This window comes from Triturus cristatus, chromosome 4_1, assembly GCF_964204655.1.
Source record: "Triturus cristatus chromosome 4_1, aTriCri1.1, whole genome shotgun sequence".
Taxonomy (NCBI): Eukaryota; Metazoa; Chordata; class Amphibia; order Caudata; family Salamandridae; genus Triturus; species Triturus cristatus.
The window spans coordinates 430,652,172-430,678,183 of NC_140585.1; the positions used below are offsets into that span (position 1 = coordinate 430,652,172).

The 26,012-nt window shown below is 46.0% G+C and overlaps 1 protein-coding gene across 2 annotated transcripts in view; it reads left to right on the forward strand.

Moving 5' to 3' along the window:
- The window catches only part of PRMT8 (protein arginine methyltransferase 8), a 759,198-nt gene that overhangs the window by 463,610 nt on the left and 269,576 nt on the right, over positions 1–26,012 (forward strand). The window contains exons 3-4 of one of the 2 annotated variants that reach the window (XM_085650561.1): positions 8,862–9,017; positions 22,644–22,707. In XM_085650561.1, the coding sequence (XP_085506687.1) occupies positions 8,862–9,017; positions 22,644–22,707 (220 nt within the window). The remainder of the gene's footprint in view (positions 1–8,861; positions 9,018–22,643; positions 22,708–26,012) is intronic. The other variant, XM_085650562.1, reaches the window with a different exon arrangement.

The following is a 26,012-nucleotide window of genomic DNA, read 5'->3' on the forward strand; positions in this document are numbered from 1 at the left end:
CATCCCAGAAAATCCCAAAGCCTGCTGCCCCGGCTGCATCAGAGTAAATTTTCACTTGCCAAACCATCCGTTTGTCCTCAAAATCCAGTGACACCCCATTGAAATCAGTCAAGAACGTCAGCCATGTCCTCAAATCCGCCCGGACCTCCATGGAAATCCAGACCCTGTGGTGTGGTAAAATTTCCCCGACATGACCATGCCGAGCCGTCTGCAGAACGTCCGTCCACCCCTCACCACCCTACATGCGAAATTCAGGAAACCCAGCAGTTGTTGCACCACCCTCAACGCGATCCTCTTTTCCCCAATCGCCCACAAGAGGCACGCCTGTATCTCCGCCACTTTTGCGTCAGGGAGTCGAGCTATCCAGTGAATGTCCAGCTCAATTCCCAGGAATGTCAGGCTACAGCTAGGCCCAGCTGTTTTCTCGGGCGCCAAGGGGAGTCCAAAACGCTGTGACATCTCCTGGAATTGTGACAGGGCCTGCCACAGTCCCCAGAATGGGCCTTCCCCAGAAAGAGGAAATCGTCCAGATAGTGAGTAACGTCCCGATGTCCGCTGATCTGTGTAAAAGCTCACTGCAAGAATGTGCTAAACATCTCAAACAGCGCGCAGGAGATCCCACACCCCATGGGCAAAACCTTGTCCATGTAGATGGCCCCCGCAAACTGCATACCCAGTAGGGAGAAATCTGTGGGGTGTATTGGCAGCAGGCGGAAAGCAGATTTAACGTCACACTTTGCCAGTTCCGCCCCCAGCCCACACACCCTCACTAGGCGGATCGCATTATCCACCGATGCATAGAGCACCCTCGAGTACGATTCTGCGATGAAATCATTCACCGACTGGCCTTCAGGCCATGATAGGTGAAGGATCCCGCGAAACTCACCCTTTTCCTTCTTAGGTACCACGCCCAATGGGGAGATGATCAAGTCGTCGGCCTGCCAATCGCAAAACGGGCCCGCTATCCTGCCTTCATCTACCTCTTTCTGCAATTTAGCCGCCACCACTCCCGGCAACTCCTTGGCTGATTTCAGATTGTCTGCCCACCTCCGCACCCTAGGTCCCTGATAGTCCACTCGAAAACCCTCCGTGAAACCCCACTGAATCTTCAAAGCCGCTACCCTGTCCAGGTAACACGAGAGCCACGGGGCCATCGCCTCCACCATAACCGTTGTAGGCGCCCTTATGTCCAGTCTGTCCCCTTCCTTTCGCGTTTCGCCACTGCTCAGAAGGTGTGACCAAGGTAAAGCATTGGGTAAGGGCGTGCCGTCCCCCGCATTTGGAGCACTCATGCTTGAATTTGCACGGGTACCGGGAGCAGTAGCCCCTGTTGTAACTCCAACATGCACCGGTGTTGTTGCTGCCTGGCTTAGCGGGCTGACCAGCGGGTCCTGAACCGGCGGCAATCCCCCCCGCCCAACTGTGGGCGGGACGCGGCGGAAAAAAATGATACGTGGCCGGCAAGCCACTGGCTGTGTGAGTAGACGCCGAGGAGTGCGTCAATGCCATCCACGGCATCCATAATTCCTGATCCACCTCCCCCCAGTGCTTGTCCGGGTTCACACTAACCCTGGCTCTGAACTCCTCATCGTAGCTCAGCCAAGAAAACCCCCCAAATTGCATCTGGGCCTTTCTAATGATATCCATATACTTCAGTAGCGCTATGGCCCTATCCAGGTGCTTCTCGCAGTAAATATTAGCATAAATGAGAAACGCCGAAGTCCAGTTTTCCATGTTCACCGGAACCCTGGGCCGTTTAGTCAGCTCCCACTCCTCCTCCTTAGAACCCTCTTTCGCTTGCACCTCCCTGTGTAATAACTTAAACATGTCCACATACTCGTGTTTCCAGATTCTATTCTTTATCTTTTCCGACAGATGTGATCCCAGGGGCATGGCCATCCCCATGTAGGGCAACTTTTTCTGGTGCTTGTCCTCGGTCTTCTCCCCCTTGTCGTCCTTCCCCTCCACCGCGTCTGTCTGAACCCCCACCGTAGATACCTTCTTAACCCCATCTGGTTTGTCACCCCGTGTATGTCTGTCCTTCGTCAACCCATCAACATCCCGCACAGACCTCTCGCCCACACCTACCGACCGGCAAGCCTTCTTCCTACCCCCTTTAGGCCCTCCATCTCAAGCTGCCCACCATGTCCCCTCACCTGACAACGAGTGCGCCTCTCCGGACCGCCCTCTGGAGATGGTGGCCTTGGTCGTCTCGAACTTCGCCTTGCCCTTCGTTAATTTAGGCTCCTGCAAAACACCAACTCCACTGTTGCTCTGTACTCCCCCGTCCTGTCATCGTCATCCCTCACCTCCCCCTCTTCCAGCTCCTCACTCTCCTCATCATAATCCAACTCCACGTCATGCTCCAAATACACAGGCGCCCTTCAACACCTCTTTCACCTCTCTCTTCACACCCTTACTCTTTGTAACACTCAACACACACTCGCTAGCCACACACACCGCCGATGTCCACTCCTGCGCCGGAGGGAGGGCCGCCGCGGACCCCCCTGCTGCTTCTAGCCAGCATCCTGGGGCCATCTTGCACCCCGTCGCACCACCCCGCACTCCACCGTCCTCCGCTGGCTTGGATCCCCCCACCCCCCAGGTCCCTCCAACCTGGGCGGGCCCCGCCACCATCAGGCCTCAAAGCAGTACTGGCCGTCCCTACCTTAGGTTGCGGCTCCTTACTGCTGCTCCTACCCCCCTCCTGCCCTTGTCTGCCTGCTCCCTCTCCTCCTGTTCAGCCCGCCACTCCTCCTCCGAAGGGGCATTGGGGGCCCCTCCGCCTTCTCCTCCCATGCCGCCCCCACCCTGGCCGCATTCAGCTCTGCCCGACGCGCCTCCGCCTGCTGCACCATTAGTCGCTGCTCCCTGATCCTGTTTTCCCATGCCAATGCTTCCCAGCGGGGAAGGAGGGGTGGGCAGTAGCCCAGGGCCCCCTTACCAGGCTGTAACCCCCCAGACACCAGTGACACAGCCTGGCTGGGGACCTCCCTCCCGCCCTCCACCCTGTCAACTGCCCCATGGACCTCAACCATGCCCCCCACTGGTACTGGGGTACCCACTCGTGGCCCTTTAGAGTGGTCAATGGGAGCGCCCTCCCATTGCACCATGCCATCCCCCTTCAACACTGGGCTTCCCCCCAACAGTCGCCCCAACGCTGAGCCCCCGTGCCCCCCCGCCTCCTCCAGAAAATTGCCTTGCACCAGTTGCAAAATATCAGCTTCCGGACCTGGCAGCAACCCCACAGGATCCCAGTACCTACCCCCCCCCCGGGCGCACACACCGCTCTGCAGCGGCAGTTCTCCAGTAGGCACCAGCAAGATCGGAGGCCACCTCGCATCCCGCTCCCGAAACTGTAATTGTAGGAAATTGAGCCGCGTAGGCAGGCGCTGACGCCGGCCTCCACGCCCGGGCTCTCTCTTGGTCGTGCCCCTCCCCCTCCCACGCGCACCTCTTCCCGGCAGCAGCGGTTCTTCAATACAGGTTGCAACCACTGCTGCCACACCCGCAGAGGCCACCCGCGGGGCACGTGACATCCCTACCCACGCCTCCCCCAGAACGCCGGGCCGGAGGAGATCCTCCCGCCCAGCTCGACCTAGCAACAACAAGGCCTCTCTTACCTCCTCGGCTGAGACCGCCATACTGCCGCAACACGCCCCACTGACCCGAAACCACCGGCCAGTGGCTCCGCTCTTCAGGAAGTGAAAGCAATCCGTGTTCGGTAACCGCCACACACGCCTGCCTGACTGCTCCTAAACTTCCTACACTACCCCCTTTGCTAAACTGTCCCTCCCAATGGTGCCAAGAATACAGGAAGAGGAAGTTGCCTTCCTCCCCTGCATTCTCATACCCCCCAAACCCCACCCCTTGACCCTGCTTGGTCCTCCCCTGCGCGAAAGACCCTGGGGAAGACTAGTCCGCGACTGTGCTTCCCCCAGGGCCCACCAGTGTCTGAGCAGAGCTTTGCGCAACAGCAACCCTGGCTTTTACAAATTAAGCATCGGTTTTACCCGCATCAGGTTCTGCCTTTCTGCTCTGGCACATCTGACATATCAATGCATAACTACTTTACATCTGATTCGCTGGGTAATTTGATATGATGAAAACTTGCCGGCAAAGGTTTTTTAACTTACATATTTTTTAATCCTATTGCTAATCATTAGCCTTCCTATAATTACACCGTAAATAAAACCACCATACACAAGACACTTCTGGTTCAATAAACACCACTACCCTTGCATGCAGAAAGTAAAATCCAGATTACTGAAATCCTTGATACCTGTTACTAAAATAAAGTTTCACAATCTAAACACCGGAAATTCATTCGGGAGGAACCAAAAGTGCTGCTGCAATTACAGGAACTAAAACACAACACATAACACTAATTAAATTGTTCCATTGGAAAGAGGAATGGCTTACATTAAGTTTATATAAAGATTACAATTATATTCTTAATATTGACATTTTTTTAATGAAGATCCCACTACTAGCGCCTATAGATGAGATACATTGAAATGTTTGTTATCTCAATGGTCTTCTTATGATTATTATACTGCTAATGTGACTACTACTAATAATAATATAAATATATGCAGCCAAGAATTGCCAACGTCAAAACGAGCCCCCAGCAAATTCAGAACTTTATCTAAAAAATGTCATCTCAAGCCTATTTTATGGCTAGTATGGTGTGCAAATTTTGTTTACAAAAATATCCCCGATGGGACTTAATGATAGAAGATCTACACCCAGTTAAGCCATGACTTTTATGTCAAACGATGTTTTGTAATCAACATCCTGACGTACAACTTCTTGTCCATTAGGTTTAAGCCTTCTAAACCCAACTTCTTTAAAACAAGCATGTGCAATGCAATTGGTCTTGCATTTGTGAAAGTTAGAGCTATTGGTGTTGTAAATGATCTTGTTTTTTACTAGAGGAGTTTAAGGGGCTAAGAATGAGTTATTACCACTGGGAAGAGAGACCCAACAGCAGCACTGCCTAGAGGACTTAGAATGAGCAATTACCACTGGGTCTAGAAAAGCAGCTGCAGCACTGTGATGAGGTTTCAGAATGAGGAATTACCGACTGGACCAGAGAGGCAGCTAGCAGCACTGTGTAGAGGACTTAGAATGAGGAATTACTGACAGGACCAAAAAGCACCTGCAGCGTTGCCTGGAGGTGTTAAAATATGGGAATTGCAGACGGGGCTAGGGAAGCAGCTGCAGCACTGTGTAGAGGACTTAGAATGCAAAGCGCAACAAAAAACTTTTGGAAATACTAATATAATAAAATGCTCACAGTTCGCAGGATGTGCATTTATCTCTTTTTCAGGACTGAAACTTTGTGAGAAGATAAAAAGTTGGAGCGAACGGGGGTGGTGGCAGGAGCGGCTGTCCTTCGTTTGCTGCTTCCTGTTCTCACCCCATCACAATGGAATGTCAGGAATTCAAAGCTAAATACTAGACTGCTCCCTTCACGTGAACAGCAATCAGCTAGACTCATTTAGGTCAACAAAGGTTGAGAACCTTGGTGTTCAAAAGTTGAACAGTGGGATTTTCACCAAGGGGCGGACAGGTGAGCTCTTTCCTGCTATGGACAACCAACCTTATAAGACTATGTCATTGCAAGTATAGTCAGACCTTCGTTACCTCGTTGCGTCGAATCAAGCCGTACTATGGGGCAGATTTACAAGCCTCTTGCGCCACTTTTGCGTCACTTTTAACATGGGGAAAATGACGCAAATGTGGCACAAGGTGCTTGTTAAGCTGCCCCTATGTTTAGCCGGGTTGACGCAGAATGCCATAACATTTCAGTTTAGGTCATCAAAATAAAAGATTACATATACTAATGCTAATATACTATGCATGGGAAATTAATGTAAAGTTGATCAACATGAAAGAGAATGGGGTGTCCTAAATTAGTCATGCGTCCAACACAAAATGCATTTCATACTGAACGCACACAGACAATATGGGTGATGTGGGCAATTTTGAAGCACGACTGGTCTCTGTAGGGAATTCAGGAATGTGACAATATTTGACTGTAGCCAATGAAGGATTGCCCATTCATAAACCGTGCAACTGCATTGAAGAAAACTTGAGTTGTAATACATTTTTGTAGATCACACTAACACCATTAGTCACTGACAGCGAATTTCCCTGTCTCTGACATGACTTTCCGCTAAGGAGACTGAGGCAAGAGACTTTACACATTTCCTCCTACCACAGCCGATTCATTATCTCTCACTGACAGCTTGAAAAACAGCCAGACATTTGCACAAGCACAACCGAGGCCTCCAGAAAGCCGAGGTACAGGTCCTCCCCAAACAAGAATGTGAAACGTATTAGCTGAAGAATAAAAACAAACAAACAAACTCAGGCAGGCCCCATGTATATAGCAGCATTTACAGAAAACTGTAAAATACATGATGCCGCCCATCCACCCGATGTACGAAACCACAACTAGTGTCATGCTCATTATGCAAACTGCTAGTGACTCTATAGCATGAACTTTGCCCAAGAGCATTAGTGCACTCTACACACCAGATTATGTTATACAATGTCAGATTTTGTTTTTTTAAAGCACCAGAAATTAAGTGCTTTGCCCAGAATTACAGGATGGTGCCGGGCCTCAAACCTGGTTTTCAAGTTTGAAAGTGGGCGGCTTCAATCAATCAAGGCAGCCATTGGAGGTGGGGTCAGGCAAGCAGTGTTGTGCACTGCAATTCATGTGCAGATTAACCAAGCGGCAAAACGAGCAATGGCCTCGGAGGGGTGGTGGGCTCAGAGAGGTGGTGGGGGCCTGCCAGCAGTGTTGTGGGGTGAGGGGGATGTACAGGAGATTAAGGGACGGCAAGTAAATGAGGTTGACCAAAGTTTCGTTGCACAAGTAAACAGAACACTTAACAAGTAAAGAGGCAGGCCAACCAAATAAAGAGTTCTCTCAAAGTATAAATAACCTGAACAGTAAGAACACATGTAACAGGAGCAGTCTTCATGGAGAGATACAAAATTCCAAAAGGCGGGACTGCTAAGTGTATTTACCAATGAAAAACCATTGGGTCCTATTCACAAAGGTAAAGTTAGTCAAAAGTCCAACTTTACAACTTTCGACATCCACAAAAGGCATTTACTACTCATAAATGCCCTCTGTGAATACTGAAAGTCATAAAGGTCGACTTTCGGTATTCACAAAGGGCATTTATGAGGAGTAAAGGCCCTTTGTGAATATCTAAAGTCGTAAAGTTAGACTTTCGTCTAACTTTCCCTTTGTGAATCGGGCCCAATATTTCTAAAGGACAGCAATAGGAACCAATGAAAAAGATGGGTGTTTTTTTAAGCCCATATCCTACATACAGCATGCGCTGCCTAAGTGAGACCTAAAAATAAGAGCTAGGTTCAAATAATGCCACTGGGACAGGCTCAATTTCCAGAGGCTCTTCCACCATATATTTACAGAGAGGTTACTGCAACAGTAGCTGTGATGAGAGTCACAGTCGCAGGAACAAGTGGACACAAACTGAATGATTTCATCTGCTCTTTCCATGATTAGAGAATGTGGTGTGAATACTTTCTCCAATAGAAGCCATCTCCCACAAACAGTATGGAGAATGTAAATATGGTGGTTCGCTTGCAATGGATTTTGGGTTTCTGGAGGGGGTGCATGCAGTGAGGCTTTGGAGCTTTTCTTGGATTGAAGTGTCTGGATGATTCCTCAGGCGGTTATGGCTTTTGGAGTAACTCTGAGTGACTAATGATGACTTAGACTTACTGAGTCAAAGGATGTTGTGTACAACTCTTCCCAGGCTATAACTCTTTTAGAGACATTCACCTGCTCTCTATGTGAGAATTTGCATTATCAGCTTATAACCCTTTACTCTGTGCTTTATTTGTAGTAGAACGAGGGCCAATTAAACGTCGGTGCACGGAATACCAAGGCTGTGTAGTCTTGAAACCACCTCTTTAATTGACTACCAGACACTCCCTGTCCCTTTATATTACTCTTACAGGCTCCTGCTTTCTCCCTTTGTGACGGTTTTCCCATCTTTCTCTTTCTTTCTTTTCACTTTGTTTGATTTTCTGTCTTTTGCTCTCGGTCAATGTTTGATGCAGAAAAATAAGTGCCGGTCCCGAAAAATAAGTGTCAGTGCCCCCTACCAGCAACCACTGGCTCAAATTAAGCACTGCCTTTACTGAGCAGGTATTTATGAGTTGGACAGCTACAGCTATTCCAATTATCACTGAGGTTTCACTAACGTGTAGGTCAAATTTGAATCCAATCCCACAAACTGCCCTCAGAAGAATTTTGCTGGCCTGGTGAAATTCATGTTTGTTCGTTCTTTTTGCCCTACTACTCAGTGAAGCGGAATGTGGGTTAACTATCTGGTGCTTAACACATTGAGGGTTCAGTTTCACTGCCTTCCACTGTACAAAACATGATTTAAGTACACTTTGCATGATGGAATATATGAAGCAACATAAAACTTTTTTGTCGTGAATTTTAATTTTTAATGATATGTCGCCTCTTAAAACAGTAAATTGTGCTTGATCTCTTGTCATGTCTGAGAATGTTAGTATACTTTATTGTCTTTAGTTTGTTGATGTAGAATGATATGCAATGAAAATAAGTTTTATCTGGGATTGTGCAATTGTGATTTCAAAATGTGTTCAGATAGTATGGATTGGGACACTGAAGTTTTATTTACACACAGACACACACACACATATATAGGGGAGAGAGAGAGAGAGAGAAAGAAAGAGAGAAAGAGATATAAATATTTAAATAATCAGTAAACATTATTTGTCCCAAATTTTTGGGTGAATTCATGGCAGACATACAGATATATTTTTGTTTTTTTCAGGAAATGTTAAAGGATGAAGTTCGTACACTAACGTACAGAAATGCCATGTACCACAATAAGCATGTTTTTAAGGATAAGGTCGTTCTGGATGTTGGAAGTGGTACTGGAATACTTTCAATGTTTGCTGCGAAGGCAGGTGCCAAGAAGGTGTATGGGGTAAGACGTTCTGAATATAGTTTGCTCTGCAAAAAGACAGTTCTTTGGTGATTGGTATATCTTACCGAGGAAGTTGCTTAATTGAAAACATTGAGCTTGATTTATATGCTGTCATAGAGGGAACTCTGTTGCAAAGGTGACAGACTTTCCTCCCTGCCAACATAATGATCTGTTAAATTTGAATCATAATTGGACGATGGTGGAAAATACTCTGTTTCCACCTTGGTCAAACTCCTCTGAGGTTTGGCTATTTGTCCATGCACCTAATTTAGATGGTTAGACATAGGCCCATCACTTCCACGGGTAAACAGCCTTTACGCGCATACCATTACTTCGTAAGTGTTACTACCCTTGCAATGTTACAACGCGTACCATTAGTATGCAAGTTGTTACATCGCAAGCGTTGTTACAAAGCATGTTGTAATGGTATGTGCTATCCACATCGTTGTTTGGAAGGAGCTTCCGTTTCCAAACAATGACGTGCAGATCTGATGTCGCTGGAATCCGCTGGAAGCCGGAGAAGAGAGGAACCACGGAGTAGGGAGAGGTAAGTGTAGTTTTTTTGTATTGTGCAGGGGTAGTCTTTTAGGTTGTAGGGTTGTTTGAGTAGTGTAGGGTCGTGCTGGGGCTAGTGTTTTAGGGTTTAGGGTAGTGATGTGGTATATGTGCAGTGTAGGGTAGTGTTTTAGGGTTTAGGGTAGTGTCGGGGGTCAGGCAGGGTAGTGTTTTAGTGTAGGGAATGGACTGGGGGAAGGGGAAGGGGCAGGGTCGTGCTGGGGGTAGTGTTTTAGGGTTTAGGGTAGTGTAGTGGTGTTAGTGTAGTGTAGGGTATTGTATTAGGGTTTAGGGTAGTGTCGGGGTGAACTGCAGGGTAGTGTTTGGGTGTTGGAACTGGACTGGGGGTCAGGGGAGGGTTGTGCAAGGGGTAGTGTTTTAGGGTTTAGGATAGTGTTGTGGTGTTTGTGTAGTGTAGGGTAATGTTTTAGGTTAGTGTTGGGGTGTCGTGCAGGGCAGTGTTGTAGTGTAGGGAGCGGACTGGGGCAAGGGTGAGGGTCGTGCAGGGAGTAGTGTTTTAGGGTTTAGGGTAGTGGTGTGGTGTTTGTGTAGTGCAGGGTAGTGTTAGAGTGTAGGGTCCAGACAGGGGGAAGGGGGAAGGTCGTGTAGGGGGTAGTGTATAAGGGTTTCGGGTAGTGTAGTGATGTTTAAGTAGTGCTAAGTAATGGTTTATGCTAAGTAAAAACATCGCACTAAAATCATGCGAAGTAATGGTATGCGAAGTATTGACATACATCCCCTCCACGAAAAACAGGTGTTAAGGGGAACTGAGAAGTGCTCAATTCCCCCCTCTCCATGTGAGGCAGTGTTTTTTCCATTTTGAAGAAAAAAATCCTGCTTTGGGATTTTCTTTTTCAGAAAATAAAATTGTAAGTTTGACATGACGGAGCCATCTGTCAAACTTACAACATATTGCCAGGAACCTCCGCGATGGTGGTTCATATCAATCTTAAAATGGGCCAGCGGCAATTTCAAAATATGGTGGTCGGCACCTCCATAATTTACTCCGTCGCTCTGGCGGAGAAACGGACCGTGCCCCAAAATATATATTTGGCCCTATATTCGTGTACTGCTTCAATTCAGTTTGCCATTTACTGTCAATATGATCATAATTCAACATGTCTAAGTAGTAATAATAATAATTTGCTGGCCTAAGAATCAATTTATTTTCGACTTCAATATGTGCTTCACATAAAAGGAAGCATTTCTAGCATTTTAAGTGTATTTTTCATGAATGCCCTGCAGCAGCATTTTTTCTATTAGAGTACACTTAAATGGGTCCTTATAAATGAGCATTAAAAATCTCTATTGCTATTTTGTTCACTTAAGAACCAACTATCAATTAAATTTACAGGTGATGCAACTTTCGTTGGTAGAGCATTATAATAACCCAGGGCATGTCCTGACACAGGTGGACAGCTGGCAAAGAAAAGCAAATAATCTGAAAAAGACCTGGTTGTTTTAACTTAAAGAAAGATAGGGGCTGATTCATAAAGGTAAACTTATACTTTTGTGTAACTTTACTCTTTTTCTATATTCACAAACTACGATTTAATAGTAACTGCCCAGTCGGCGTGGAGCAGTCCACACATAAAAAGATGACCCTGTCCTATCTTTTAAGGATTACATTGATTTTTATTGATTTTTAACCAGGTAACATAACAACTCACCTACAAGAGGAAATAAAGAGATCAGGGGTGACAGAAGGAGAACTCTCCGCAGTCGTAAAGTCACTAATACATTGTAGTTTGTGAATACCAAAAAAGAGTAAATTTTCACAAAAGTGGAAGTTTACCTTTGGGAATCGGGCCCTCAATGATTGTGAATCTATGCATTATTTACTTGGGGAAAGGTTCCCACCAAATTTGTAATCTAATATCTTGCTACCCCAAAACGCAGTTGCATTGAGAAAACCTGAGATTATCACTGGGGTCCATATGACAATTAGGGCGCACTTTCACTGTTTGTGCAACCTTTAAGCTTTAAGAAGGTGCACGAGGTGCAAACGGGGAAAGTTTGCCCTTTCATGATGCTTCGAGCAGCTGCCAACTTACCCTGCCCTGGGTGAAGTTCATTCAGTAAAATAAAGAGCAGCTGTTTCAAAGCTGCTCCTTGTTTCCCTGTGCAGGCAGCAATTTGCTTGCACTTTAAAAATAGGAGAGAGATCCCCTAGCAGGCATGTGCAATAAGGGACTGCGACTGCCTTCCAGGGGATGCCTGGGGGTCCACGAGATCATCTTACCCCCCACAGAGGTCTTCCCTCAGGGGGAACCCAGACAGTGCTCCACCTTTTTGTGGCGGACTTTGTGACTCACTTTCAGCGTGCCTCCTAAGGGCATGCTTGCCTCTGTGCCCGTGTCTGTAATATGGTGTGGGCGCAGAGGCAAAGTAATTCCCTCATTTGCGTGGGGTCTCACTCCCATGCAGATGAGGGAATGCACTCTGAAGATAGCACTGGTGCTACATGTGCACCAGTGCTATCAGTATTACAGAAGAAGCCACAAAAGCATCTACAGCCCCTTCTGTAATACCAGTGTGCCCCCTGGGGAGAAAAAAGCCAGCACAAAATCCTGTTGTGCCCCTGGTACACCATGTGTAACAGTGCCTCTGGTAGCAATATCTCAAAGCAGAGGCTTTTCCCCCAGAGAAGTGCATTTTAAACATTTAAGCAGCACCAAACCAATATCAAATTGAAGAAACAAGCTAACAGAATTCCCAAACTAATTGGAGCAAAGACTTTTGTAAAAACAAAAATGTCACCAGGGGTCACAGTGGTGGTTGACTTGCTTGATTTAGGGTAACGCAGCCATGATTAATTTATCCTAACATTTGAGGCATGGCAGAACCAGGCAGACAAGTTTACTGTGGCGCTAAAGTCAAGGGAGAACACTTCCTGTCTCCCAGGGCAGTTAGGTTACAGTTTTAGTGAAATAAACAACACCTTTGGAAGTTTGTTTCACTAAAACAAAAAAGTATGCCATGCAAGGCCAAGAAGGAGTAAAAAATGCTCAGCATACTTATGGTCTTCGTTGCCAGTGAATTCTCTAAAACCAATCAGAAAGAAACCATACTGGTGGGAATATGTTAACATGGTGGGCAACCCTTTGATAGGGGTATGGAGGCCAGGGCCTCTGCTGACATGGAAGGCTGGTGGGCCTCCTTCTATGCTCTAAATAACCCTATCAGTCTCTGTAAGCAATTGGAGTATTAGTTGAGAGGGTTTGAACTGATCTCAAATAATGATAAATGCAGTCCTTGTCTGAGTGAATCACAAAAGTTGGCAAATACACTTGTGCTGTCCGCCCTGGTAGCTATGGCACAGAGCAGCCAGGCTTAACTTAGAGAGAATGCGTAAAGTATTCATGTAGTATTCAACAGTAATAAAGTGAAAACACAACAGAAGAAAAATCTCAAACCTATTTAGAAAACTAGAGAATATTTTAATGAACAAAATAGAACAAACAACAGCATTTCTATAAGTAGAACTTTGGATATGTATTTTTAAAGTCTACAGTGCCAAAAGTACAAAGTGCCAACCTCAGGTATATGTCTTGCTAGACCATCTAAAAGTCAAAAGTTAAGGAGAAGTGCAATGGATACCAGGTTTGTTCCAGTGGAAAGTTACCTTCGGGCTCAGAAATGTTTATGAAGGTCGAAAGTCTTCAGTGGGACAAGGCAGCAGGTAGGCTCCATCTAAGGCGTCAACAACAATGGGGAGCCACTGTGCACGTTTTTGGGTTGATTGGAGGCTGCTCAGCATCGGGCCAGGTAAAGCCATCAACGAAGTTTGTGAGCATTGCTCGAATGCTCCTCGGTGTCGAGTCTGGTGAGGCAGTTGACCGGGTGCTGCTTGGCCTCTAGTTCGGTGAAGCTATCAGTCAGATTCTGCTCAGCATTGAGAAAGCTGTCAATGAAGGGAGTGTGCATTGATGCTCGGCATTAAGTCTGGTGAAACTTTCAGTTAGGCAGGGAGGAGTACATGAGTCAGGAACCAGTTCTTTGCAGTAACCTCCCCCCCTGGTGGGTTTTGGGCCAACCTGACTCTAAAAATAAAACAGTGACAGGCCTGGGGGTGAGCTTCATCTGCCAGTGACAGAATATACATCATTTGAGGCTCAGGAAGGGGCAGGGCACAGCCAACCCCAACCCCCCTTCCATCCTGTTAAGGAGGGAAACCCCTTCCCCACACCCCGGTCCCTTTGTCCATTGTCTGGGTGCAATACACATCTCACCACAAGGGAGCCATCAGAAGTCAGGGGACAGCTGGACACGGACAAAAAATACTTCTGGTTTTAGACAGGAACAAGACAATTTCTAAAAGTGTATTTTATAAAATAGTAATGTAAAATCTGACATTATCATTAAATTGGATTTTGAATTACTATTACAATGAGCCTATGAATTATATTTCTAGCTGTTTCCAAACTGAATGTATCACTTATTAAGTCTGATAGCCTAAACCAGTGTTAGACTATGATAAAGCTAAGCTGCCATAGTGAAAAATGTTTTGGTGGTTTTCTTTGCCAGGACATGTAAAATGTTATTTTACCCATGACATACTTTTAAATACCTTGCATTCTGCCTTACTGGGCAATAATGTCTACCTTAGAGGTGAATTATAGCTATTAAAAAGGAAGGTTTAGGCATGTTAAAAGGGGAATTTTGACAGGTATAAGTGGCTGCCTAAAATTGCACACCCTGGCTGCAGTGGTAGGCCTGGAGACAGGTTTTTACAGTGCTTCTTTATTGTGTGGCGCAATTAATGCTGCCGCCCTCTGTTAGTATTTCATTTACAGGTCCTGGGTAAAGGTAGTACGCTACTGGGAACTTACAAGCAAATTAAATATGCCAGATAGGTGTATACCAATTTTATCATGTTTATAGAGAGTAGGGCACAAGGATTTTACAACTGGTTGGCAGTTTAATGGCCAACAAAAACATGATCAGGCAAAAAAATGGGTTAATATACCACACAAAAGATGGTAATTTCCAGAAGTCTTTTTCATGGAAGTTCAAATCTTCCAACAAGATGTTGTAGATGGCCTGGACTCTTTTTTATTCTTCAACGTCCTGCTAAAGCTTTACGTTTTGGCACCAAAATCTCTGAGCAGGACATACTTAAACAAGCATTGGCAAAGCCAATAGACTTGGCACTGACTGACAACTTTTTTACTGTCAATCCTTATTCTATTTAATCAAGGTTTTTGTGTAACTTTATTTTCAGTATAGATGATGGACTGTTGCTACAAAGACAAAACAATGGCTTAAAGAAAATATCTATTTTTATGCCAGAAAGGCACTTATTGACACCGTAGTTCCTGGCACTGAAGGGAACTACTTTGTGTGAGGATATGCTCTTTGAGAAAAAGCAGAATGCTGTCACTACAATTGAAGTTATCTAATGGTCTACACGGGCTGTCTTACTGTCACTTGATATATGCTGTAGTAGGTAGAAGAAAAATGTGAATGACACAACAACAGACCAGTGGGTGAAGCTGGCTGGTTGAAAGCCCCTATAAAAAAATATGTTATAGAATTTTAGTAAAATAAAAACGTCTTGGCTAGTACATACCTTAAAATGTAGCTGGTAAAACCCTCTGTTTTAGCTGGTAAAACCCACTTTTCACTGGCATCACTTTGCCGTCTTTTTTTGTTCGTGGGGTTTTACTTGACACAAAGTCACTTTTTTTTAGCACCTTCAAAGGGCAAGGCTCCACAAAGCCATATACCTTTTCCACATGGCTGGACTGATGTATTAACTTCAGTATAAAAAAGCAGCGTGGCAGACTGATCCGGAATTATTAACCTGCCAATGTCATCATTAGCCTAGATACCTTCTTATGGTCTTCCAGACGGAAAGAATTGGCAATCATTTCTAGATGCTGGATATCTTTCTGTTGATCACAGCTAAAGTTTCCAGACTGTTAGGAAAGGGTCCTTGTAGACCAGGCCACATATGGCAGTGTATACCATATTGAAGCACTCAGTCCAATAAAGCCCTTTTTTATGCTTCTTGTTCCTGAAAATAGAGGTTGCCAGCTGATCTATGCCTCATGAATTGCTTATAGTGCTTGATAAAAAGTGGGTAATAGTTTGAGGACTCAGTGTTCTCTTGAGGCAGATAGCAGGAACCTCCTATTCTTATTTACGCCAAATCTAGGTTTTTTTTAGGCTCTGGTAGTAGGAAGCTTTTCTCATAGTCTTCACTAGACAGTAATTGCTGATTAATGCTAGCCTATTTCGAAGAACACTTCCACAGTCCACTGAGCCCACTCCAGTAGTGTCTAAAGGCTACTTTAATGTGAATAATCACAGAAAACTCTGCTCTGTTGTTTATTTAAAAGGCATGAACCCTGTGTCAGTGTGTGTGGCTCTGACTCTACACATAGGATTTGTTTGACCACCTCTCTGGACAATCTTGGTTAATTTTGAGCTGGGGTACCCTCAAGGGGTAAGAAGAGACACCAGGGCTGGGAATAAATCAGCCGCAAAGGCACTCTTGGCACTACGTTAATGTTAAAAATAAATATGCCGGGGCGTGGCCAGGCAAGATGGCCGTGCGGCCGTGATCCGTGTTCCGCATCGGCTCCGCCGCCACAGTGCCGTGCCGCCGAGATTCCAAGGGCCAACACACAAGGTGATCAGCAATCTGAAGTGCCTGCATCACCGGGAACACAGCGGAGCCGAGTTTGGGCAGTGCGGCGGCCGGAGAGTCAACGATCCGTGTGCCGAGTGAGACACTGCCGCTGAGGCAAGATGGCGGCCACGAATCTCAATACGGCGTGAACCAGAATGCATCGGGTTGCAACTGCACTGCACCAACAAGCCTAGAGGGTAATATCCGGACTCCCCATTGAAGGACGCAGCGGAGGCAGTTGAAGACAGACGCATCCGGTGGCAGGGTGATGAGCGGTGGGCCGGCGGGAAAACTCGGCCGGAGGAGTGGGCCCGACCGTGACCAGCAGACCTGTTGAGACAGCCCACAGGGCGTGGTTCGAGAGGAGAGGCCAAGCCTTACTAGCGAAAGAAGGTACACCAGCGGGACGGGAAATAATGGGACCCCTGAGCAGCCGGACCTAGAAGCTTAGCCATAGCTTCAGTACAGCAGGCTGAAGATGCCTGACCTTAAAGATTGCAGCTTTTCCCCGTGAGTTTGAGCAACAAGATATCCAGTGGAGAGGGATTCATTAAAACCACAGACACTAAAAGGAGGTATCCCCCAGATCACAAACACCTGATAGGGAGCCAGTGTGGGTCCAGAGCAACAGGGGATTTGCCTGACTTGGACTTGAGTACCCCCATAGAGAGAGTAGTTTGGATGGCAACAAGTGGAGCGGAGGCCGACTGAGGAGGTGAGCAGTCTGCACTACGGGGATAGATGCCCAAGCAGCCGGCAGTGACGATGGTGGAGTATAGGGGCCACTGTTCACACCGAGGAACACCACAAGTACGGAATTTTAACCCCCAGTGAGACGGGAAGCACTAGTTCAGAAGCAACAACTGGAGAAAAGCAGGTGTCCTCCATTGGAATATAGCAAGTTACACCTGCGGGGTTTAAAGGAGTGGGTCAGTCGCCCAAACAGAAAACTCCAGCACTGAACAGAAAAACACCTGTGAGTAGCAGGGAGACCGCCATTATGCCCCCGAAAAAAGGAAACAACAGAGTGTCCAGCTACTTCACCCCAGACACAGAAGGAGATATGGCCCTCTCCAAGGAAGATTTGCTCGCCTCCCTCAGGAATTTCAAAAGAGAACCCCGCACCAAATTGAAATCAGACATGGCGGCCTCCCTGGAGCAACCTAAAACTGATCTCTTGGAACACATGGTTTCCTTGCAACGAGATGTGAACTCCTTTGGAAATAGGGTCCTTGACGTGGAATACAAGACCTGAGAACTTGGAAAATGCGCCTCAGATACCGGGGAATCGCTGCGGAGGCTCCCAATTGAAAGCGGCTCTGCTGAAAGGGGAAGATCTTAAAAACAGGTCCCAAAGGGACAACATACGAATCCAAGACCTGGAAGAAGGAGCAGAGGGTCCAGATCTGGAGGCCTGTGTCTGCAGTCTATTCGCAGAAGTGCTGATTCCAGGCCACACGAAAATAGAAATCGAGCGAGCACACAGGGTTGGACGGCCAACACCCGGCAATGACAAGTGCATGAGAGATGTCCTGGTCAAACTACACTCCTTCAAGGTCAAGGATGCAATCATGCTGGCATCACGGGAAAAAGGCAACGTGACCTTCCAAGACTACTTTTGCTCCCTATACCATGATGTAGGGCAGGCCGCCCTCCAGCGGCGCCAGCAATTCAGGCCTGTAACCGAAAAACTAAAAGAGGACAGCATTCGATATAGATGGACTTACCCTTTTGGCTTCGCGTTTGAACTCAACAATAAAACGAGGCACGTCACTGACTTAAAGGAAGCAATGGACCTTCTTGGGCTTACCCCGCTGGAGCCGGAGACAAACAGTGGTCAAACAACTAGGCCCGGTACAGGCGCAATTCAGGACAATCCCTGGCAGACACAACGGAGAGACTGCAAAACAAAAAACTAGCAGTGACATGGTCATATGCTTTGCCGAACAGACACGCTGCGCACACTGGTGAGATCGGGCCCACTTTATATTCTAGAAGGGGGTAAGGATGGCTCTGGACTCTGCCCGGGATTCCCAGCACTGAAGTTATCTATATGGGGGCCCACACCTCCCAGAAATAGTAACTTTGATGGTAACTTTCTGAGAACACACCTTGTGAAAGTACAGCGACAGAAAAGGCGCAATACTGTGGCGTCGCAATAATTGGTACCTACTTAACTCACAAAGAGGGGGGTCAATGGACCCCTTTACGTTTGTGGATAATGTTTCCGCAATACGTGTTTGTTTGTTTTTCTCCTTTTTCTTCTTTCTTCTCTTCTCTTTTCTTCTTTATAAGTGGGAGTAGGAGTGGCAGGCTCAAAGATCAAAAAGGCGGGGGCTGGCATACTTTGGGACGAGGGAACAAACACACATTCTGAAGGGGTGAAATAGAGATAGGGAGGGTCGGTGGGGCCTGGAAGTGTAATCAGTCATGGTCTCGCTTGTATCATGGAATGTGCGAGGACTAAACTCGCCACTAAAAAGGAACAAAGTCTGGAAATATATTGCGGACCAGCAATTTGATGTGGTGGCTTCACAAGAAATGCACCTGCAAAAGAAGGACACCCAGAGGCTAAAGCATAGGAACTATCCTCTGATATATCAATTGGCGGCACACACCAAACAGGAGGGGGTGACGCTTCTATTTCGGGCAGCTATTAAATTTCAGCCAGAAGGAGTGAAATCCGACAAGGAGAGGAGGGTAGTTCTAGTGAAGGGCAGACTGATTACATTTTCATAAGTCAGGAATTGTTGGACACCCAATTCCCACTACATTGCAGTTCACACTATTAGGAGCAAGGGACGAGACGCTAGAACATCAGTCAAAGGGTGACAAGGTAATTATGTGGATGTGCTTTGGGGAAGCCAAATTTGCAATAGTGGGAGCCTGGAAGAAAAAGACCCCCCTGCCTCGACCCAATGGCAAGGTCGACTATGGAGGGCTCTTATAATGGAATGAATGGCGGACATCTTTCGAGACAATAAAAAAAAAAAAATAGTCCAGTCGGGGCCCCTTAGTCTCGTATTTATCTAAAGGTATACCACTGACAACATGCCCTCCATCTGTTAGAGCACTTCACCTATTCCAGTTCTAATCTTAGATGGACACGCAGGGTAGCTCCCTATAGTCCACTGGACGGATCCCCCTACACATGTATCGTCACCTTCTTCATACATATACTCTCCGGAGATAGTAGGGATTGAATGGAGAGAGCTGCACCCCTCGGGGAAGTACTGGACGCCCCCAACATGGCTCATTCCGATTCTAGGATAGCCTCCTCCTTCTTCTTTTTTCCTTTCCTTTCCTTTCTTTTTCCTTTTTTTCTATGTTTATTTCTTCTTAGGTGCCAACCAGTCACTGTTGATGGGCGGCAGTTGGGTTAGGATGGGAGTGGGAGGGGGGTGAGGGAGTTTGCTTGAGTTGTTAAGTGAGCTCTACGCCATATGTAAATGTGCAGGTTTAAGTCCCAGACGGGAAAGCATCTGGATTTGTACAATAGCTTCATCAAAAGCATGATACTTTATTGTAAGTGGCTTTGTTCATGTGACGTTGAAAATGCTCAATAAAAAGAATTTTGTGGGAAAAAAAATATGCCACTCTGGTGGCCAGGCAGTTCTCTGTAACGGCAATCCTGTTATTCCTGTTCATTCACCTGTCCCACATTTCAACACTCCCACATTCTAAGATAAATAGCCAGCTATGACTGCACCCGGCCCAGCCAGCTTAGGTCTATTGCTCTTTGCCTGAAACGTTTTCAGGGAGTTAATTGTCCCTAGAAGGTTCACTTGATTCATTACTTTCAAAGCAAAACCTCAAGTGGACCAGAGAGTTCTATTAAAGACTTACCATACTAACTCCCCAAATCCAATGTATGACACAAAGGGTGCTCCGGTGGTCGACTCAATCTTTGTGGCTCCAGAGATGTCTGTCTTATTAGGACTAAATTCCTCACTCACCATTAGGTGGCAGGCTATGTCATAGGGTTCTTCCTCACACCATAACAGAGTTAATGGTGTGGGCTACAACTCCCTCGCAGGAGAGGAGCTCTTTGACTGAATGCTATTGTGTGAGTGGTATAGGTGTGAGGCGCAGAGTGCAATGGTAAGAGAAAGGAGAGAATTAAAACTACCTCCTGGTTGAACTGAAAAAAATATTTATTAAGTCCCCAAGGGTAGAGTTAAAAGAATGGGAAGATTTCTCAACCCAAATATATGAGAGAGGTCGAAATGTTTCAGCCGTTTATTACCCTTAAACAGGTGTTCACACTTTCTTCAGGACCTACAATCTAGTCACTCTGCAACATATCATAAGGTGAAATTGTAAAAGTAGTAAGATATATGACACAGCCAATGGTCCAGAAATTCAAATGCATTGAGATAGGATGTTAAGGGAGGCGCAATAATGTCGGCAACCTCTTTCAGTGGGATCAGTAGATATGGACCAAAAAGGAGCGCAAGGCCTGAGCTACATCAGGCTTTTTGGTCACATGATTGTGGGTACGTTATATCAATGTCGACTAACACTGCAGCCCTAAGCCTCCTATATAAGTACTGTGAAAGGTTAGGCACAATCATTAAAGCAGAAAGAAATCAAGAATTGTTTAGATAAAAGAAGAAAAAATATTAATGAAAAGTCACATATATCCAATGAGGAATTTATCTTCAGCATGGAACATCCAGATTGGCTATTTCAATGGCAACAGAAAAAACCTCTTTGGTGATATTAAAGGCTTTATTAAACATGTTTTGATAAATTTTGGCTGAGTGGTAGATTTGAGCATTTTTAAAGCCCATCTATGAAAGGACTTTGCTTCCAAGTTGCAACTCCTGCATCATTTAGGTTCCACACATTTACAGGACCCTGGAGGCATCCCCAAAGTGCACCAGCTAGCTATAGTATTCAGATGTATAAAAGAGTATATAGTGGTAAAAGGCTTGTAGGTGGACTTTAATAGAATTGTGTTCAGCTCATTAGCCAAGTCTCCTTAATCATGGCCATTTTTAGCTCCTCAGCGGCAACTTCAGAGCGTTGCTTGAAGTGATCTGGCCAGAGCAAAGGAGTGGGCCTATCCACATTAATTAATCTAGGCAGTAGAAGAATGAGATCTAGGAAATGACTAGATCCGTGCTTATGCGCCATTCAGGTGTAGCTGCCATTATGTGCAGTTCCAGGCCCATACGGTCTCAGTAAATGAGCAATAAAGTGATCAGACACCTTTGCCCAGATAGCTAGATCATTGAGTAGAAGTCCTTTTAGTTGTACTAGCACAACCAGTGTGGCTGAGAAGGTGTTACAGAGCAAGGCCAATTGCTAAGGAGAAAATTAACCATGACAGTGAGCTAGGGCGGTTGATAAACCATAATAGTCAGAACAGAAGTGTTTGTGGCGAATCAGCAATTTATGGCCAGACCAGCTTTAATTAATCATTTTTAAATTCCCTCAAATGCTCAATGATATTTCCAACATTACCTTCATCCCTAAGCTCTTACTATTTCCGCAAATATTTTTCAACACGCATTATGTTTTTTCTATTACCTGTTGTGCTTTGTGCTTGCTAGTCACTGCAACACCGGGAACTTCTACTGTGATAAACCTTGAGGAAGACCAAGGTAGCATGAAAGAGCCAACGGTGCGTTAGACAGCCACATCTTTAATGCATATTTAGGTTTGATAATTTTCAAAGTTCAGATTGAGACAACTACGGGCCTGAGTTCTGTTTTGCCCCTTTGCCGATAGTGCCCTCCGCATACACTGTCCTGTAAGAAAAGTTGAATAGGACTTTTCTGAAAAATCTTGAATTTAGGAATGTAGGCTAAGCTGTATAAATGATGTTGGCTTGTACACAGAAATGAAGGTTATGATCAAAGATGGTTTCTACCTTGCACAATTTTGTGAAGATATGGGTAGGGCTATCCACATTCCCAAGGCCAGATGAAAATAGAAGAAACAGGTAGAGGTTTTCAGTCCACATGAACCAGGTTTGCTTTGGAACAAGTAGACTAAGACTTTATTCAGGTTTGTGAAGCATGCAGGTTTCAATTGATGGGAAGAGTTTTAAATTAAAATGTGTTCCTAAGAGATAATGTCAGTGTTCTGTAAATATTGTAGAGTTTGAGAGACAGGATATGATTTGTAGATTGCTGCATGCTTGAGAGGTCAAAGTGGAGAAGGAGTCGTCCTTGCAAAACGTATTTTGCCTTTTGATGATTTGAAAGCGTAGGCAAAAATAGTTTATACATTGATAAATACACAATGAAACAACATTTATAGAAATTATACAGCATCTGCTAAAAGCTTCTATACTACACATTGAGATTAGATACATAATAAAACTGGTATGTGTGCTACCACTGCATTGTTGTACTGAGTAGAGTATATATGGGGTGACTTGTGCATGATTTAGACGCATCTTTTTTTCTTTTGCTTTTCTCTAGATTGAGTGCTCCAGTATATCAGACTTCTCAGAAAAAATCATCAAGGCAAACCACTTGGACAACAGTAAGCCATATTTAAATATACTCGGAGAAGAAAATAATCACCTTCACAGTTCTTTGTGGAGTCTGATGATTTGCACTACATTTTTTTAATACCGCCAAATCGTGATGTAATTGTTAAAGATTGAGGGCCAGAATTACTCATGGGCTTGTATCGCCATTGCGTCACTCAGGGTAATGCAAAGCGATGCAAGCCCTTATGTCAGATTTATTATGCCACATAGAGCTCCCTTGTGTGACTCTGCATGGCATAGTAAATCTAGAGTAACTCTAGGAAGGGCAAGTCACTGCCTTGCATTACTGTGCTCTGGAACGGCATTCCATGTGTGGAGTGTGGGTGTTCCCACTCATCAACCCATGTTATGTCCAATAGTAAACCTGGGAATGCATCAAAATGCTATGCCTTCCCAGGTGAGGCGTAACAAGGAGAAATATCTTTATTCTTCAGAACACATAGAAAGAGGAAAATACCTCAGAAGATTGTTTTTGTGCAGGAAAGTGCCCCTTTCTGCACAAAACCAATCCTGCCTGTAATGCAGGCACCCTTCCTCCATGCGCAAGAGTGCCTGCATTGGCGCTAGGCTGCACTATGTAAATCAGCGCAGAGAGCAGAAATGCGCCACATGTAAGTAAATATGGCACATTCCTGGTATTTCCATTTGACAAATCGCAGCAAGTTGTCTTGTAGTGTGGCGTCGCGCTTAATGTGTGTAAATCTGCCTCTGAGTTTCGTTAGGCTCCCATCAATGGTAGAATATACAAAAACAAAATTCATTACAAATAAATTATGTTTCTGAGCTACATTTTTGCTAAAAAAACTATTGCAAATACATCACGATGAGATGTTCCGTTCAATTAGTTCATGTCATTACCAAACCACGGATATCACATCTGTTTTGAACATTCTGCATGGTTACAATAACAATTATACTAATTGACATGTTTTCCGTTTTACAGAATTACTGTGGCTGCTTTATAAAATTCCTAGCCAAACTGTGTGGGTTAGACAATAGTTTTTAAAGCACATGTCACACTTTCCTCAGCACTGAAATATGTTAGCATGCCTGTGTGTGTATGCTGTGTGCTATTTTTGCTGAACTATAAAGATGCATGTATACAAAGGAAGCAGATTATAACAAATATGGAACATCATTTTCCTAACATAACATAAATATCATGTTTTCCTACTTCAGTATACATATTAATAATCATATGACAAAGGTCATAGGTCTGCTGACGGTAGCTTTTGCTGATGCTTTTTTACGGGTCATTGTTTTTGTAAAAATGTATTCGAAAAAACATTCAAAGACAAGCCCCTCTGTGTACCCATATGTGTGCATAGGGTGCTATCTTGAAATATGTTTTTAACAAAGCTAAACAACATTTAAGATGGCTGCCCAGGTGTATGACAATGGTTTCTGCCCATCTAATTGCCCAGATATTTTGCTTTTTTATCACCTGGTTTTCGAATTTTTACTATGGGGGAGCCTCATAATCTCTGACTCACCTGCGTTAAACGCAATGTAATTGGACTACACATGTTTGCTGCCAGTGTCCTCCTTTTGAGATAAGGTTGCTGCGACGCACAGCAAGGGTAAGTGGCAACTGGCTGGTTACATGTGAACATGTATGCACAGAGGACTTTGTCAAGCAGACTTCTGAAGGGTGCACATTGGGTGCACCCAGAATAGGACAGATGTTCTAATGTGGAGGATGACAGTGTGGACGTATGAGGCGACCTTAGCCATCCTCAACACTTGCCGGTGCGGTGGTGAGTCATGAGCTGGACAGGTATCCCATTTGGGAGCCAGGCCAAGGGTACTTTTCTGCAAGGGGGGTACCAGGTGATGCGAGTGAGCTGTTCTCCTTTAGGGAGGGCAGTCATTCAACAAGGGTGGTGGCACCTACAGACCCGTGTTCATGCTGTTGGTGAGGAGTCTACATCCCCGTGATGTAGAGACCTGGATGAGAGAGGGTACTGGACTCCATAGGGAGACGAGCCAGTGTCCCAGGGGATAGGTTCCAGATCTAACTAGTGTGGACGCATCAGTGCTGAGGCACTGAACCCTTGTCCTAAAGAGTGGTGAGCATAGTGTTGCATGACCCTGGGCAAGGGTAGGCCTAGTTCTGCTCAGTCCATGTAGGCGGTTAGTGACCTTGATGCATCCAACCTAGAACTAGGAGGGTTCATTGTGCAGTCTGGGTCCCCGATATGGAGAGGTAACCTCATGGCTAAGTGAGGTAGGTGGTCTTAGCGGCCGACAGCCAGCATAAGGTATTTGGGGTAGCAGACAAAAGGAAATTCGGGTGTCTGGTCAGAAACCTTTATCACTTGTTATTGCCATGAGTGGGCCATGTTGGAGCGGGTGGCCAACATCACAGATCAAATCTTGCCCACAGGAGCAGGTAGAAATGGAAAACTGCCACTGCCGGCTCCAGTAGCAGCACAGAGGAGAACTGCCCGCATCGAAGGCTGGTGGGGGCAGCAAAGAGGGATGGGCTCCCTGGCTTGTCCCTCAACCGAGGAGACACAAAGGGGGTGCTCAGGTTAGACTGAGTACCCCCTAAAAAAAAAAACAAGTGAAAGGACACCCCTCATGGCAGGTCACCGCGGGGCACAACAGAGAAAACGGGCAGAGCCGCTAATGCCTTGAGTGGCCCCCTCCCAAGCTTCCAGTGGGCTTGGGGATCCCAACCCCAGGTCAGTGTGTAGATTGGTGCAGCTGGGATCTCAACTCCGGGCCCCCGGTTGCCGTGGCGATGGGGAGGGCCGTCGCACTTCCCCCAAATGAGAGGAAAAAGATCAGGCCCAGGATCTCAACTTTGGGCCCCAACAAAGCTACATAAGATGCTGGAGTGCTGCTGCACTCTCGCCATCAGTGGTGAACCTGTATCGCTCTCTGTGCCCATGTCTGGTCGGAGAGGGAGGCCAACATCACAGATCAAATCTTGTCCACAGGAGCAGGTAGAAAAAGAAAACTGGCACTGCGGGCTCCCGTAGAAGCACAAAGGAGAACTGCAGGCATCGAAGGCTGGCAGGAGCAGCAGCTAGGAGTGGGCTCCCTGGCCTGTCCCGTAACCGAGGAGACTGTAGTGTCCGTGCAGGTGACGCTGTCAATAAAAAGGCCGAGCGCACGTGCTCGTGGCCGATTCCCAGTACCCCCAACTATGTGTCTGGTGTCAGTCCTTTCACCCAGCATGAGGGCCTAGGGCCCAACATTACATTGGCGACGAGGGTGGGATGTGCCCTGGCGTGCAGCAGCCCAGCTAATATGAAGGGGGGGAGAGAGCGGCCTGCGTGAAGGCCCC